Source organism: Lutra lutra, chromosome 12, assembly GCF_902655055.1.
Source record: "Lutra lutra chromosome 12, mLutLut1.2, whole genome shotgun sequence".
In the NCBI taxonomy this organism is placed as follows: Eukaryota; Metazoa; Chordata; class Mammalia; order Carnivora; family Mustelidae; genus Lutra; species Lutra lutra.
In genome coordinates this window covers 77,566,645-77,582,514 of record NC_062289.1, presented here as the reverse complement: position 1 = coordinate 77,582,514, position 15,870 = coordinate 77,566,645, and the positions used below count along the sequence as shown (strand labels likewise).

The 15,870-nt window shown below is 53.5% G+C and overlaps 1 protein-coding gene across 5 annotated transcripts in view; it reads right to left on the bottom strand.

Annotated features, from left to right (window-relative positions):
• GOLGA3 (golgin A3) overlaps positions 1 to 15,870 on the bottom strand; it is a 47,286-nt gene that overhangs the window by 15,497 nt on the left and 15,919 nt on the right. For all 5 annotated transcript variants that reach the window (XR_007121841.1, XM_047696969.1, XM_047696967.1 and 2 more), the window contains exons 5-13: positions 12,995 to 13,653; positions 12,490 to 12,601; positions 10,562 to 10,868; positions 8,982 to 9,184; positions 6,132 to 6,269; positions 4,261 to 4,422; positions 3,601 to 3,969; positions 1,469 to 1,546; positions 472 to 735 (exon numbers count right to left, since the gene is read on the bottom strand). Coding sequence is in view for 4 of the 5 variants with exons in the window: in XM_047696969.1 (XP_047552925.1) it covers positions 472 to 735; positions 1,469 to 1,546; positions 3,601 to 3,969; positions 4,261 to 4,422; positions 6,132 to 6,269; positions 8,982 to 9,184; positions 10,562 to 10,868; positions 12,490 to 12,601; positions 12,995 to 13,653 (2,292 nt within the window). In the remaining variant the exon portion in view is untranslated. The remainder of the gene's footprint in view (positions 1 to 471; positions 736 to 1,468; positions 1,547 to 3,600; positions 3,970 to 4,260; positions 4,423 to 6,131; positions 6,270 to 8,981; positions 9,185 to 10,561; positions 10,869 to 12,489; positions 12,602 to 12,994; positions 13,654 to 15,870) is intronic.

Genomic DNA, 15,870 nt, shown 5'->3' with positions numbered 1-15,870 from the left:
CCGAAAAAGGGGAGAAAAGACAAAGTGAGCGGAGCAAAGCCCTCCCCTGCAGCCTGCTTCCCAGGACCAGACTCTCGTGGCTCAGTGCTGCTGGTCCATGGCCACCGTCAAGCACAAGGCTCTGAAGGACCCTGACAGAGGTTCGCTCTCTATACAAGCGATCACGCTAGAGCTGTCCAGAGTGCTACGGGGAATGCCCAGGTCAGCCTCTGCCTGCGGCTCTGCCCGCAGTCCCCGAGGGACCAGCCCTCCCCGAGCCCCCCAGGGCCCCTCCCAGTGCCTGCTGGAGTGAACTATCAATGGCTGACGGCCTCCAGCCCGGGGCTGTCTCCAGTGAGGAACCTGTCTGTCTGCCTGTCCTTCTAGGATGGGAACTCCAGGAGGGACTTGTTCCAGGCTGTCCTGCCCTCTACCCTGCACAACAGACCCCAAGGTACATCTGGCCGAACCCTGAAGTCAAACGCGTCCCACCTGCAAGTGCGCCTCCATCTCGTCGCGCTCATTCTGTGCCGACTGCAGATGCCCTTCAAGGTCGGCCATCTGCTGGTGGACGTGGGACATCTCCTTCTGCAAGCGCACGTGTTCTACCTCCACGGACTTCTTCTCCCCTTGAAGCTTAATTAACTCCTGCCTCAGCTCCTTCAGCTCCGAGTCAAGCCTCTTCTTCGTGGCCTTCAGCTCACCGATGAGCTGGTCTTTGGAGGTGGCGTCCCGCCGATAGGCCTCCACCATCACCTGCCCGACAAGACAGAGCTGATGCGCAGCCTCCTTCAGCGGAAGGGCTCACTGCTGGTGCACGGCATGCCACGTCTTGCACTATGGACAACGCGTTTCACCAGCTCCAGGACACAATTAGCTGAGGCACAGCATCACCTCAGCATCTGAGCACGTCCGGGAGATGCTCACAGGGTCACCTGGCGGCCTCCCCTTCCCTGGGGCTCAGGCGACTGCTCCCGCTCAGCCACACGGCCACGCTTCCGCTGGGTCCTCCCCGTGCTGGCGTCCCAGCAACAAACTCCAGAACCACGTCTAACTCCCTCGGGTCGGCCTTCCTCAAAACACTGGTGCAAGCCACACTTGGCATTCCTTCCTCCAACAGCCGCACGGGCTCCGCTCCCATGCGACGTGAGCCCCCGCCCTCCGCATGGGCCAGGACCTACTGCAGCACTAGAGCAGGGTGTCGTATCTGCGAGACGCGCTAACGGGAAAGTCAGTCTTTGTCGTAGCCCAGCTCACGCCCTCTGAGAGGACAGAGGACCAAGATCCACACCACAGATGCTGACCCTACTCTGAAGCCGTCCCTGACTGGAGACCGTAGAACGGGAGGGATGAGAGAGCAGCTAAAAACAAGCCTGCGGGTCTAACATTGCTTCCCACTTGACCAGTTTTGTTCTGGAAAAATGATTAAACCACACGGCATTTTTTGTCACACACTTGCTGTGCGTAAGGAAAACCAACATGTTTTTACCTTTTGTTGAAGAAACTGCTCCTTTATCTTCTGTGTCTGCTTCTTCAGGGTGGCGGCCTCCTGCTGTAAGTGCTCCACCTGCAAAGGACACACACGCAGCCGTCACTGAGGCCGCTCTGCTCCCAGGGAGGCCGGCGCCCGCTCCCGCCTGTCTCAGTCCACAGTGAACCCACCAGCGAGCAGACAGCAATACAGGCAAGACTCCAGTGTGACAGTGTCCCAAACCCCGTGTCTCCGCACTTTTCAGGGGTCAGAGCTGAAATCCCTCTTACTGAGCTGACAGTAATAGCAAATTCAGCCTCAACTTGAAGGTCCCCACAATCCCCCAAACTACGCCCCACTGCTTCTCGACGTGCCTTCATGTCTTGTCTGAAAAGTAACAGGTCCCAGGGCAGTGCTAGCAGAGGAAACACAGGCTCCCTGGACTTTACATCCCAGAGGGAAACCCGCCACCAATCTCCTCATCCTCGATGCTCAAGGAGAGCGATCTAAAGGCAAACTGTTCCTGCCGCGATACCGCTGCCCGCATCCCTGCACCTTCCTTGTGCTGTTTTGTTTTGTTTTTTTTTTAAAGATTTTACCTACCTATTTGACAGAAAGAGACCACAAGTTGGCAGAGAGGCAGGCAGAGAGAGAGAGAGAGAGAGAGAGAGAGAGGAGGAAGCAGGCTCCCTGCTGAGCAGAGAGCCCGATGCGGGGCTCGATCCCAGGACCCTGGGATCATGACCTGAACCGAAGGCAGAGGCTTAACCCTCTGAGCCACCCAGGCGCCCCCCTCGTGCTGTTTGTTAACGTTCGCCTACATCAGGTCACGTCACACTGTTAGCGTAACAGCTCCCAGGAGTGGTGTGCTAGCTCATATGCATATGTGCCTGGACCCTTCACATCTCCCGCCCTCACCCGCGGACACACGACCACCGTGCCACATGTCCAGGGGGCTCCACTATGGGCAGGCAGCAGAGAAAATCCAAACCCTCCACGCAACTTTATCTACGTCTGAGTTCCACATCATCTGTGGACAGAAACTGGGGTTTCTTGGTGGATTTCTTTTTCTTTCTCTCTCTTTTTTACGATTTTACTTATCTATTTGACAGAAAGAGAGAGAAATCACAAGTAGGCAGAGAGGCAGGCAGAGAGAGGAGGAAGCAGGCTCCCCATGGAGCAGAGAGCCCGATGCGGGGCTCGATCCCAGGACCCGGGGACCATGACCTGAGCTGAAGGCAGAGGCTTTAACCCACTGAGCCACCCAGGCGCCCCAGATTTTTTTTTTTTAAGATTTTTTATTTATTGGGGCGCCTGGGTGGCTCAGTGGGTTGGGCCGCTGCCTTCGTCTCAGGTCATGATCTCAAGGTCCTGGGATCAAGTCCCGCATCGGGCTCTCTGCTCAGCAGGGAGCCTGCTTCCCTCTCTCTCTCTCTCTGCCTGCCTCTCCATCTACTTGTGATCTCTCTCTGTCAGATAAATAAATAAAATCTTTAAAAAAAAAAAAAAGATTATTTATTTATTTATTTATTTGACAGAGATCACAAGCAGGCAGAGAGGCAGGCAGAGAGAGAGGGGGAAGCAGGCTCCCCGCTGAGCAGAGAGCCCGAGGTGGGGCTCGATCCCAGGACCCTGGGATCATGACCTGAGCCAAAGGCAGAGGCTTAACCTACTGAGCCACCCAGGCGCCCCTCTTTCTTTCTTTCTAAAATTTATTTAAGACTTAAGAGCAAGAGACAGAGAGAGAGAGCACGTGCGCTTGAAATCTGGGGTGGGTGGGGGGACACGCAGACTCCATGCTGAGTGTGGAGCTCGGTGAGGGACTCAATCCCATGACCCTGAGATCAGGACCGGAGCCCAAGTCAAGAGTGACTTAACCGACTGAGCCCCTCAGGTGCCCTTCGGCAGATTACTTTCACAGCACCGAACACGACCCGGTTTCCCAGCCCTCAGCACCTACATCCCCAGCAGCTGGAGGGAAGCACACGGCCTGCTGGTATGGGTCCCCCCGCCACCCGAGCCCTGGACCCTGCGCTAGAAGCGTTCTTCCGTGTTTATGAAACAAGGTGCTCCAACAAAGGAGCCAGCAGCCAGCACCGGTCCTTCCATGTAACCACAACTCATCACAGAATGGCAGCAAAGTGCATTACCTGGCTGGACTTCACGGCCAACTCTTGCCTCAACTGTTCTAAAACCTGCGATGTCTCCTCGGTGCCCTCCTCCAAGCGCTTGGCTCCTCTGTCCAGTTCCTCCCTGCCACTCCTGGCCGCCTGCAGAGCCACCTCTAAGACAATCTTCTCATTTTGCAGGAAGCGGATGGTGTCGTCCCTGGAGGCGGCCTCCCCCTGCAGCTCCTCCAGCTGGGCATGCAGCTCGTCGTAGCGCATCTGCAGGTCGCCGAGGGACTGCTCCCGGGCCTGCAACGTCTCCTGTGTCGCGGTGAGCTGCCTCAGCAGGTCGAGGTGCTCCTGCTGTAACACCGCAAGCTGCTGGTCTCGTTGCTGCAAAGTCAGATTCACCTGGAAAATAGGAACTCGATTCACAAGGACTGCCCTGCAACGAAAACCCTGCCCCTGCTCCGAGAGTGTGTTCAGGGCGCTTTGGGGTCAGTGTTCCGTATGGAAAGTTCTGGGGTGGAAGAACACAGGAGTCAACCACCCGGCCAGGTGTGCAGCAACAGCCGGACTGCTGAGGAGACATGGTAACGGATTCAACAGACACTGGCCCCAACGTGGGCAGCGAGGCCAGCCAGGCGAGGACGGGCCGTGTGCAGCACCAGGGCAGCCACGCGAGGCACGGTGGCCGCTTGCCTGCTCCAACCGCTGCTCCAGGGACGCCGCCGAGGCCGCCACCTTCTGCAGCTGCTCCTTCTCGTCCTCGAACTCCTCCAGCCTCCGCTGCAGGTCCTCCTCCACCATCGTCTTTGCCTCCTGAATCTGCACGAAGGCAGCTTCCTGGTCCAACATGTCGGCCTAAGCACAGAAAACAGTGTTTTTAAAAAAGAAAAACACTATCAGGATAACCTGACAGCCACAGCAGACTGAGTGGGAAATCCTCATTCACATCACTGTCCTGTCCTTGACCCGCACACTGAGGAGCCAAGGGGCACAGAGGCCCAAGGTTGGTGACCTCCTGCTGCCCAAGAGAGAGGCCGCCTCACCTACTTCCTGGCCCACGATTCCCTCTGCTGACGCCCGGGCCGACCGGGTCAAAGTGAGCAGAAGACCAGCTTGAAGAAATGGGATAAAAGGGGCGCCTGGGTGGCTCAGTGGGTTAAAGCCTCTGCCTTCGGCTTGGATCATGATCCCGGGGTCCTGGGATTGAGCCCCGCATCGGGCTCTCTGTTCAGCAGGGAGCCGGCTTCCCCCCACCTGCTGCCTGCCTCTCTGCCTACTTGTGATCTCTTGTCTATTAAGTAAATAAATAAAATCTTTAAATAAAATACATCTCCTCACCAAAAAAAAAAAAAAAAGAAAAAGAAATGGGATAAAGTGATGAGCGACCCCTGCCTGCCTCTAAGGCAAGGACAGGCTGTAGAGCATCCCTGTGTTGGGGAAGGGATACTGGGAACATTTTTTTTTTTAAAGATTTTATTTATTTGACAGAGAGAACAAGGGAGAGAGGGAACACAAGGAGAGGAAATGGGAAAGGGCAAAGCAGGCTTCCTGCCTAGCAGGGAGCCCAATGTGGGGCTCAATCCCAGGACCATGGAATCATGACCTGAGCCGGCCAGGCTCCCCTACTGGGAACACTCTTACTCAGTTGGTGAAACCACAGGAGGGCTGTGAGACAAACATCGCATTCCTTACGGTGTGATCATGTAGACAAGACCCAACACCTAGATGTATTTCTCAGGGAAAAACATCAGTTTATAATTTAAAGTTCTTTCAGTTCTTTGGTGCTGAGCCCTTGTAGCAGATGCCTGCTGTGCCACAATGATCCCCCATCACCCTCGTCACCCGTGAGGACACAGGTGTGTGCAGAGAGGTGGGAGACAGAGGAGGGGCCACAGTCCCAGGACACCGTCTTTCCACATCCTTGGCACACAACTGCCAAGCCACACGCTGCCCAGATGCTGTGCACCGTTCCCGACAAGCCTGTCGAGTACGCGTTATCACCCTCATTTCATAGAACCAGGGAACAAGGCTCAGAGAAGGTAAGAAACCATATGGGGTCTCAGAGCTGAGGAGACCAGTCAAAGCTGCTGCACCCACCACCCCGGGCATAATCTGTGGAGGCAGCCAGTCCTGTCCTAACTCAGGCGCGTGTGGCTCTGGGGGTTAAAGAGGACACAAGCAGAGAGCACAGAGACAAGAAAATACTTGTTCCTATGAGGCCTTCTGAGATCCAACATGCTGAACTGTTGCCTCCACCTGCCAGCCGGCCCCAACCCCTGCCCAAGTGCAAGGCCCACGTGGGAGAGCCGAAGACAAGTCAGCGCCAGCAGCTCAGATCAGAGAGACACAGGAGCTTCCCGTGAATGTGAGGGTCAGAGTCCCCAACCTGAAATCACTGCCACTTGTCCTAAAGGTTAGCTTAAAAGACACTTGAATGTAAGCATACACAATGTCAGTGTCTATGTCCGCGTGTTTGTCAACTTGAACCTTGACCAGCGTGAAAACGAAGCCCCAACCCCAGACGAACAGCAACAGGCTGAGGTCCCGGAACGCAGAGCCCTCACCTCGATGCCCTGCAGCTGGACAGCAATGCGCTCCTTCTCCTTGATGGACCTCTGCTGTGTTTCCGTCAGCTGCTGCGACAGGGATACGTTCTCAAGTTTCAGGTGCTCCAGGAGGCCTGCCTGGGTCATCTGTCCAACCTTCAAAGAAAAATTCCACAAGGTAGAAAGTGGCCAGATTTCATGCTCAAGTGCAGACTGGGCTATCCCTGAGGCCGGACAGGGAGGGTCCCTACCCAGCGATGGCCCCTGGGGGAAGCTGTTCCCCAGGACCCCACCACACAGGGCTCACGGCCCACCCTCCTGTCACTCACCCTGACACCTGGACCACCTGGGCTGCTGTGCCTAAGAGGGGCAGGCCGGCAGTCCCGAGGTCAGGGGTCAATTCCCCCCCAATTCCCCCAAAGTGCAATTCCCTATGCACTTTGTTGCAAGACCTACACGAAAGTTCTCAGTGAAGGTATATGTGTCAGCCTAGGGCTGAGGGGCCTCATCTGGTTACAGGACAGCAGGGATTGGAATCTGCCCCAAAAATGACCTGACCAATGGGCGCCTGGTGGCTCCGTGGGTTAAAGCCTCTGCCTTTGGCTCAGGTCGTGATCCCAGGGTCCTGGGACCGAGCCCTGCATTGGTCTCTCTGCTCTGTGGGGAGCCTGCGTCCCTCTCTCTCTGCCTACTTGTGATCTTCTCTGTCAATTAAATAAATAAAATCTTTAAAAAAAATGACGTAACCAACTAGGACCAGATACATCTCATGCCCTGCCCTCTCAGTGCCTGTCTGAGATACTGGCCAGGCTGACCCCTGGCTGTCACACAATCAGGCCTCCCCTGACCCACCATCTCTCACACAGAAGGTATCCAGCACAGCAAGCCAGCCCCGAGAGGGGGCTCAGGAAAGAGAAGCCCTGAGGGAACACGGGTCTGTGAATGGGTTTTCCCGCACATTACTTCCAGATCTAATGTGGACGCTTCTTGACTTGTGAGATGCAGATGTGACCAGAAGTTGTGAATGCTGGGGTCTAACTGGAAGCTACCCAGAGCAGAGGAGGAGGCACCATTTGCTGGGACTGTGTTCTAAGGCAATGAAAGAGAAAAGACCACCCTACTCTGTCCTGCCTCTTGAATGTGCCTGGCAACATTTCTATGTTAGCAGGGAAAGGAGGAAATGCCTTCACCTTCCTAATCAGGAATGCTGACCCTGGGTTCCCAAGGTATCTGAGAAAACGCAGTCTTGGCTCTAAGACTCCACTGCCTGGGGCCCTCCCTCCACTTCTGTCTTATGTCAAGATACATAAATGTAGCTTCTTTAAATATGCATTTATGCCTTGTATAAATGACTGTCACTTCAAGCTTGCATTAACTTGCACAGTGATTTCCATGTATGTTGTAAGTAGAATAAATGCTTATCCGTATGGTCCTTTGGCTTAAAATACATGGAACAGAAATTTAAGAATACTTCTATGTCATGTATTCACAGACTTTAGATTTTGTGTGTGTTTTTTTAAGAGCATTTGGTGGAGTTAGTAATTTATATCTTCTACTTAATAAATAATTGTTTTTTTGTTTGTTTGTTTTTTTTTAAACATCTGTGCCAGGGATTCTTTTTTTTTTTTTTTAAGATTTTTATTTATTTATTTGACAGAGAGAAATCACAAGTAGGCAGAGCATCAGGCAGAGAGACAGGGGGAAGCAGGCTCCCCGCTGAGCAGAGAGCCCGATGTGGGGCTTGATCCCAGGACCCTGAGATCACGACATGAGCCGAAGGCAGAGGCTCAACCCACTGAGCCACCCAGGCACCCCCTTAATAAATAAGTTTTAACTAACTAACATTTTATCTGAAAAGACAAAAGAAAGGGAGAGAGAACAAAACCTGTAGCTGAATTCAAAAAGAGGCACCAAGGCACCATTCGTCATCCTCACGATCTAATCAGTCTAAAGCACCAAGATGTGGAGCAAAATGCATCTCAGGCACTTGCCTGCCATCCCGAGCGCCTCTGGAACACAGCGGGCCCAGAGGGAGAGGCCTCGAGGAAAAGGACCCAGTGTTACTCCATGGGCCTGGATGGTCACCCGCTCCCCTACTCCTCGTGCAGACTCTGAGGCTGACTCGCCTGCACACCCAACAAAACAGAGAGAAACATTCAGAGTATTCATGCGGGACAGACTTGGTGCCCAAGCAGCTGGAGCCAGTGAAACTCCAACCAGGAGGTGACACATGCTGTGCTCTGTGCGTGTCAGCAATGACCCAGGAGGGCAGTGACCAGGGCATAGGAGCTGGTGTGTGAGCCCTGAGACCCAGGCAGACACCGGGCTGAGCTGGATTCAAACAATGCCAGCCCCCCTCCTCTGGGGGGGACTCATCACAGCTTCGGTAACAGGAATTCCAGAGAGGGGACTTCAGAATTAAAAATGTGCAAGTAGAAGCTGAAAGACTCCTGGGATCGGAAGGTCATGGAGGGTGGCTGCCCTGCAGGACAGGGTGTAGGCTGGATGAGCGGGCAACAGAGTTCTCAAAAATGTATCCATAAGGACGCCTGGGTGGCTCAGTGGGTTAAGCCTCTGCCTTCGGCTCAGGTCATAATCTCAGGGTCCAGGGATCAAGCCCCACATCGGGCTCTCTGCTCAGCGGGGAGCCTGCTTCCCCCTCTCTCTCTGCCTACTTGTGATCTCTTTCTCTGTGTCAAATAAATAAAATCTTAAAAAAAAAACCAAAAACAAAAAACCCCCAGAAAGACCAACCTGTTACATTAAAAAAAAAAAAAAAAAAATGTATCCATAAAATCTAAAAATAGGAAGACTTTTTAATTGAGGAAAAAGGCAACTGTTCCACACAAGACGCATCAGGGGCCATACCTGGATGTGGGCCATCTCTCCCTGCAGTCTGACCCGGGCCTCCTGGGCCAGGGCGAGCTGCTGCTGGTACCACTCCCGGACATGCTGCAGAGAGGCTATCTCGGCCTGGGACGCCTTCAACTTGCTGCTCAGAGCCGCGCGCTCCCCTTGCACCTGCTGGAGCTGGCTCTGCAGGGCCGCCATCTGCTGCCGCAGGTCATGCACTGAAAGCAAGCAGAGCAGCTCAGGGCACCTGTTGCACACAGGAGAGCCTGCGGCTCGGCACGGAGACGCCGAGCAGAGCCAGGCGCTCGGCAGAGTGAGAAACACGGCTGACTCTCTCCACGTTCCCATCGTGGGTGCTGAACAGCGGCTCCCCGGGGGGAAACGGGTCAGCTGATCAATACACAACCTTGTTTCATGTGTGTGTGTACGTGTTAAAGGCGCCTCGTTCACTCTGTACTGTTGACTCACCGACACCGAACTCACAGCCAACAGCAACTAACTCAGGCCTGAACGAAGCTCACCTAACACACGTATCTTCTCCATGAAACACATCACAGATCCCTTGCACTAAGAGCACACAACAGTGTCTGGAGTTCATTTTAAATTGTAAAACCACCCTAAAAAGCACAAAGATGCAAAGGAGGTGATGCTAAACTGTACGAGGGCACCTGCTCAGCTGGGAGGGAGCGTGCTGGGCTGCTCGCACCTCGCACAGAGTGCTCCTGCTTTCGAGTGACCGAGCGCAGTACTGCTCTGGGGGGCTACAGCCAGATCTGAGTGAGCCGGGGGATTCACAATTAGGGATCCATGGACACTGAGGGTCAACTGTGTGTCCACAAAGCCACTGCAGGTGTTAGGACTCTGGTCTTCAAACAGCCTGGTGGCACCTGTGTCAATAAACAGAATGGTATATGCTGCTAATTCCACTAAAACCCAAAGGTGTGCTGATATGGCCAACTCTTAACACTGACAAGGGCGGAAGGGGAGGAAAGGAGGAGACGGGAAGTCACAATAACCCAAAGCACACTACAAACAAAACCGGTCAGATACTCGAAAATTAAAATTATACCCAACATTTAAGAAAACACTCACCATTCAAAAGACCATTCCCAGAACTTAAAAAACAAACAAAAGTGAGAGTTTAAGAGGATCCACGATCCCTTATCAGACATCCCTGGGGCCGGACGGATGCGTTTCAGAGATCAGAGTGGGAGCATTTTGGAAAGGCAGCCCCGGGCCAGACCGCAGCAGCCATGCCCTCGGCTCTGAGTGTGCAAGTGCCTGTCGGCCAGCTCTGTCACCCAGCGAGCCCGGTCAGGGCAGGCCTTGCAAGCCAGACTTAAAAGTTCCCCTTTGCCGCATGTGCAAAAACATACAGAATTCCATGCACTCAACCAAAACCAGTATTTACTTTAGAGAAGTGAGCAGCCTGTACATAAATCAGCAGGACTACAACACCTCTCAGCGTATAGTGGAACAGGTCAGTCCCCAGAGCAGAGGAGCCGAACTCCGCCCGCAGTCGGACCACAGCTTGCGGGAAGCCTCTGCGAGGGTTAAGGAGCAGAACCGCTGCGGGCCGGGCCGGGAGCGCTCACCTGTGCTGTCCTTACTGAGGATGTGTCTCTGCATCTCCTCCACTTTGGCCGTGAGTCTCTGGTACTGCTCCTCCGCCACCTGCAGGTCGCTGTTGGACGACGCCAGGCTGGCGTTCTTGGCTTCCAGCATGTTCTGCAGGTCGGTCATTGCTCGCTCCAGGTCCCAGCAAGACTGCTTCAGGGTGTCCACCTCCGAGCTGAGCGAGTCCTGCCGCTGCTGGCTGCTGTGGCTGTGCTCCATCTGCGCCTGCAGCCTTGTGCTCAGCGCGGCAAGCTGCGCCTGCAGCTCTGCCTTCTCTTTAAGCGCCTGCGAAGACCCCCAGCCGGAAACGGACTCTCAGAAAACGAGCCACTTCCACCCCATGCAGTAAGAGGGCCACCAGGATGAACAAGTGAGACAGAGGGGAAAGCGCCGTGACTCCTAAGCTTTCGGCTGCTCTACCACGACGGCTCTCCCCAAAGAAGGCTGGTTCTTCAAATAGGCCGAGGGGGCGGGAGGGGCAACCACGCAGTCTGCTCACTTTCTGCACAGGAGTGCCCCAACTATGCAGGCACCTGCTCGTCCGCAAGGATGTTGGAAAACACAACTGTTCAGAAAACAAGTGCACTAGCGTGCACACGCATACACACGAAGAAAGATGACCGGGAGTGCTGAGGGAGCCCACGACACCAAGCGCAACACGCCTGCGGGGAAAGACTGCCTCCCACTACACAAGAAGGGCTCTGAGGGGCTCCGGCCAGGGCCACGGGGCACAAAGCACAGGAGGAACCACAGGGATGCTGTGTGTAGGATAAAGCAAGAGGTAAGAGGGAAGGTGGGGCCTTGACAAGCCCTAGGCCCCAGGGCAGCAGAGAACGTCCAAGAGACAACAAGGGAAGGGCACAGGCCCCATGTGCCATTGGCATCTCCTGCCTATCCGAAAATGAGTCTATCGGGGCATGGACAGGAATTCCAAAATGCAAAGATGGGCATACAAATGCACGTCAACACACACGAGAAGAAACCAACATCGGGAAGACAAATATCAAATTCAACAAACAGAAGAACAAATACCCAAGAAAATCGATTTATCTGAACAAAAGCAGGGAGAGTTTGCAGGAAGAATTTGGATTTTTACAGAAAAGCCACAAAGGATCACACCCGTCACAATTCACACAACTGAAGAGCAAATCAGTATCCCAGGAGGAAAAGGAGGCACAGTACAGTAAAAGCAAACAAAGGTTCCGACATCATTCGTGGGCTTGAACGTGCAGGTGAAGCAGAAGTGCATTGATGAGATGATATTCCAAAGAGGGATGGACTGCCAGTCACGGGCTGCCAAAATTCACCTTCATTCCCAGCACGGACCTCCCCCACCGACATGGGTCTACGTACGGAGGGGTCAGTCTGTGTCCCAGGCCCACGTCACGCAAAACACCACATCAGGCATGAGAGGCGCACCCTGCGCCCCATACTCAAGCACACCTGCAGCCACAACACCACCTCTGAGCCCGTGTGTGCCCCCTGCTCTCTACCCCGAACCTAGAGAGCTGGACGCTACTGAGCAGATTCACTGTCCATGGGGAAACTGAAAATTAAGCGATGGAAACAAAGAGAAAACAGCAAAATTCACATCAGGAAAAGCAGAAGCCATAGCAAAGAGAATTAAAGGGACAAAGACGACAGTTTCACCATGCCAGGAAAGTGAAATCTGCCACAGGACTGTTAGGTCAGGGTTCAGACAGGGATCCAGGGGAAACTGAGGCACGCAGCTGGAAGGGAAACGAGGGCACTTCTCGCTGAGGCTGACAAAGCACGCAGACAAAGGGAGAGGACACAGAAGCCCTGGGTGCCGCTGTGAGACGTGTACACAACTGCACATGACCGCTGGGCGTTGCACACCCCTCCCAGAGCCGCGGCACACCAGCCCGCCGAGCGCGCCTGTTACCTGACTGGCCTCTGCAGACAGCGCCTCCAGCTGCCCTTCGAGCCTCATCTTGTCTTTAAGGGCCTGCAGCATGGCGTCATGGGGCTCGGTGGCAGAGCTCTCCAGGGACACGCTGCGGGACGAGGGCACGGAGCATCAGGAGCCTGATGTCGCAGGGCTCCTCACACCACTCCTCCTCCCCCATGTTTTTTTCAGTAAGTTATAAGATCTGAGTGAAGCACTAGAGCCCTTACGAATGCTACCAATACACACCCCGTGGAGCTGGAACGCCCCCGCTGAAACGGCAGCCCGGGGAGGCACCGGGCAGTCTCAGAGACACGTCTGCACAAACGCTGGAAAACACCGTATCTTAATAACGGAAAAGCTACTGCCCTACTCCGTCTCTTACAAGGCAACAGAGCTGCATGGAAGTGAAATGGGGAAGACGAGGCACGTAACCAGGAGGGCAGAACAGCGCTGTCCGGCAGCCCCAGCAGCGGAGGGGCGGTCTGCAGGTGGCACCCACCTGCTGGAGATGCTGTCTGTCCGACTCCGCGTCTCCCCATTGACCTCCTGTCCCCGGTCTTGGTGCTCAGCGGCTGCGGCCTGGAGAACATCCGTGATGGAGGGGAACTGGCCCAGCGCACCAGCGGCCATCTCTTGGCCATTGACCACATAGGAGTCTTCTCGAGTGCCCACGGTGGTCACCAGAAGCCCGCACGTACCGCGGGTAGAGACACTGCTGTGGGAGGAGCTGTCGCTTTCGTTCCCGTCGGCCTCAGACGTGTTGTCACCCGTCAGGGACGCATTCTCCAGGTGGTCCTCGGCCTCGGGACACAAACTAACCTCCGACACCACGGATGCCACACTGCTGCGGTTCTGCTTCAGAGAGCCCCTGGCACAGTCTGCAGTAGGCACGTCTCCGCCAGAACTCCCGGAACCTGCGTCTTCTGTTTTATAATCAGCCAGAGACCGAATTTTGCTTGACTTGGAACTTTTCTTCCCCTTAGGATGTGTCAGGAGCCCTAAGCTGCCCACCTTTGGGCCTCGAGGGACACTGGTGCGCAGGAAGGAATACTCCTTCGTCAGGGCCACAGCACTGGCCCGGGGCAAGGCCTCTGGGTTCAGCATGAGTTCCGGGTCAAGTGTGCTGGACAGTCTCGTTCTAGCCACAGGCTGACTGGACTGAGAAAGAAAAGTATAGAGACAATGTTGAAAAGCGACAAGGTGTGTTCGAATTCTGCCGGCCAGGAAGGCTGCACCAAGCACGCTCCCTGTGCAAACCCTCAGCACACCAGCTCCGCACCCAGTTGCAGGTCCCGGCACACACCTCTCATAACTGTAACTTGGCATCGTCTTAAAATTTCTGCCAGACCAAGTTCCTCCCCATGACCCTGCTATTATGAGACTGTCCTAACAGTCCTCCTGTACTCACTTTTCTCAACAGACCTGAAATGTTCAAGTTGTTATTACTATTTTTTAGAGATTTTGCTTATTCAATTGTCAGAGAGACAGAGGAAGAGGGAGGGAGGGCAAGCAGGCACACGAAAGCAGGGGGAGTGGCAGGCACAGGGAGAAGCAGGCACCCCGCCAAGCAGGGAGCCCAATGTGGGACTCGATCCCAGGGCCCTGGGATCATGACCTGAGCGGAAAGCAGACAATTGACCTACTGAACCACCCAGGCATCCCTCAAGTTATTATTATTTTTTAAGTAAGATTCATGCCCTGTGTGGAGCCCAAACAGGGCTCAAACTCATGACCCTGAGATCATGACTTGAGCTGAGATCAAGAGTCAGATGCTCGGGTGCCTGGGTTGAGCTATTGCTTAAGAAAGCCATTGCTTTCTTAAAAAAAAAAAAAAAAAAAAAAAGAGAGAGAGAGATGCTCAACCGAGCCACCAGGCACCCCGAAAATGTTCAAGTTACAAAAAGCCCTGCTGGGATGTCCTGGGGGGCGCTCAGTCATTAAGCATCTGCCTTCAGCGCAGGTCATGATCCCCAGGTCCTGGGATCAAGTCCTGCATCGGGCTCCCTGCTCAGTGGGGGGGTCTGCTTCTTCCTCTCCCTCTGCCCCATTCCAGCTCATGCTCTCTCTTGCTCACTCTCTCTCTCAAATAACTAAATAAAATCTTAAAAAAAAAAACAACCCTGCTGAGTGACAACCACCTTAGATTTATAATTACTTAGGGATAACAAGCTGCTTCCATTTATTCATACCAGCTTGCACATTTCTCAACAAAGGAAGATATGTAGGATTCATCTAAATTCTAAACTATTTTTTTTTTAGAGATTTTATGTATTTATTTGTCAGAGACAGAAGGAGCACAAGCAGGGGGGCAGCAGGCAGAGGGAGAGGGAGAAGCAGACTCCCCGCTGAGCAGGGAGCCTGACGTGGGGCTCAACCCCAGGACCCCGAGATCATGACCCGAGCCGAAGGCAGACTCTTAACTGACTGAGCCACCCAGGCGCCCCAATTCTAAACCACTCCTATTGCCATTTTAACTTAATTCTTAGATACTTTATTATTTTATTGTTAAAACTATCATCTTTTCCCACTGATTTTATAACTAGTCATGTTAGCATAACAATTAATTTTTCATATTTGTGTCTTAAACTGACAATTTTCTGAATCATTAATTTAATTTTAGAATAGCTCTCTCTGTCAAATAAACTCTAATTTTTTCAGCTGATCCTCTAGTTTTCCAAGGCATTACCAAGACCTACAAATAGTAACATTTTTTCCTCTTTTTCAGTATTTGTATCTCCCACTTCTTTTTCTTATATTTATTATGTCAACTACAACTTCCCAGAGGGCCTTGAGAGGAGACGGAGGTTGACAGCAGACATTGTTCCTTGTTGCTATTTTGTAAAGATTTTATTTATTTGAGAGAGACAGAGGGGCACCTGGGTGGCTCAGTGGGTTAAGCCTCTGCCCTCGGCTCAGGTCACGATTCCAGGGTCCTGGGATTGAGCCCCACATCGGACTCTCTGCTCAGCAGGGAGCCTGCTTCCTCCTCTCTCTCTGCCTGCCTCTCTGCCTACTTGTGATTTCTCTGTCAAATAAATAAAATCTTAAAAAAAAAAAAAGAGAGAGAGAGAGCATGTGTGAGCAAGATGAGGGGCAGAGCGGGTAGAGGGAGGGAAGAAAGAGAGAATCTCCAGCTGACTCTGCACTGAGTGTGGAGCCCGAAGTGGGGCTTGACCTCACCACCTGGAGATCCCAACCTGAGCTGAAACCAGGACTTGGACACTTAACTGAATGAGCCACCCCAGGCGCCACCTCCAGATGCCTTTTCAAAATGACTCTCTTACAGAGAAACAGCCAATCCGATGCTTATGCCACCAAGTCTGTGCCATCACGGCAGGCAAGGGGACAAGGTGGGGAAAGGGAAACATCTCAAAA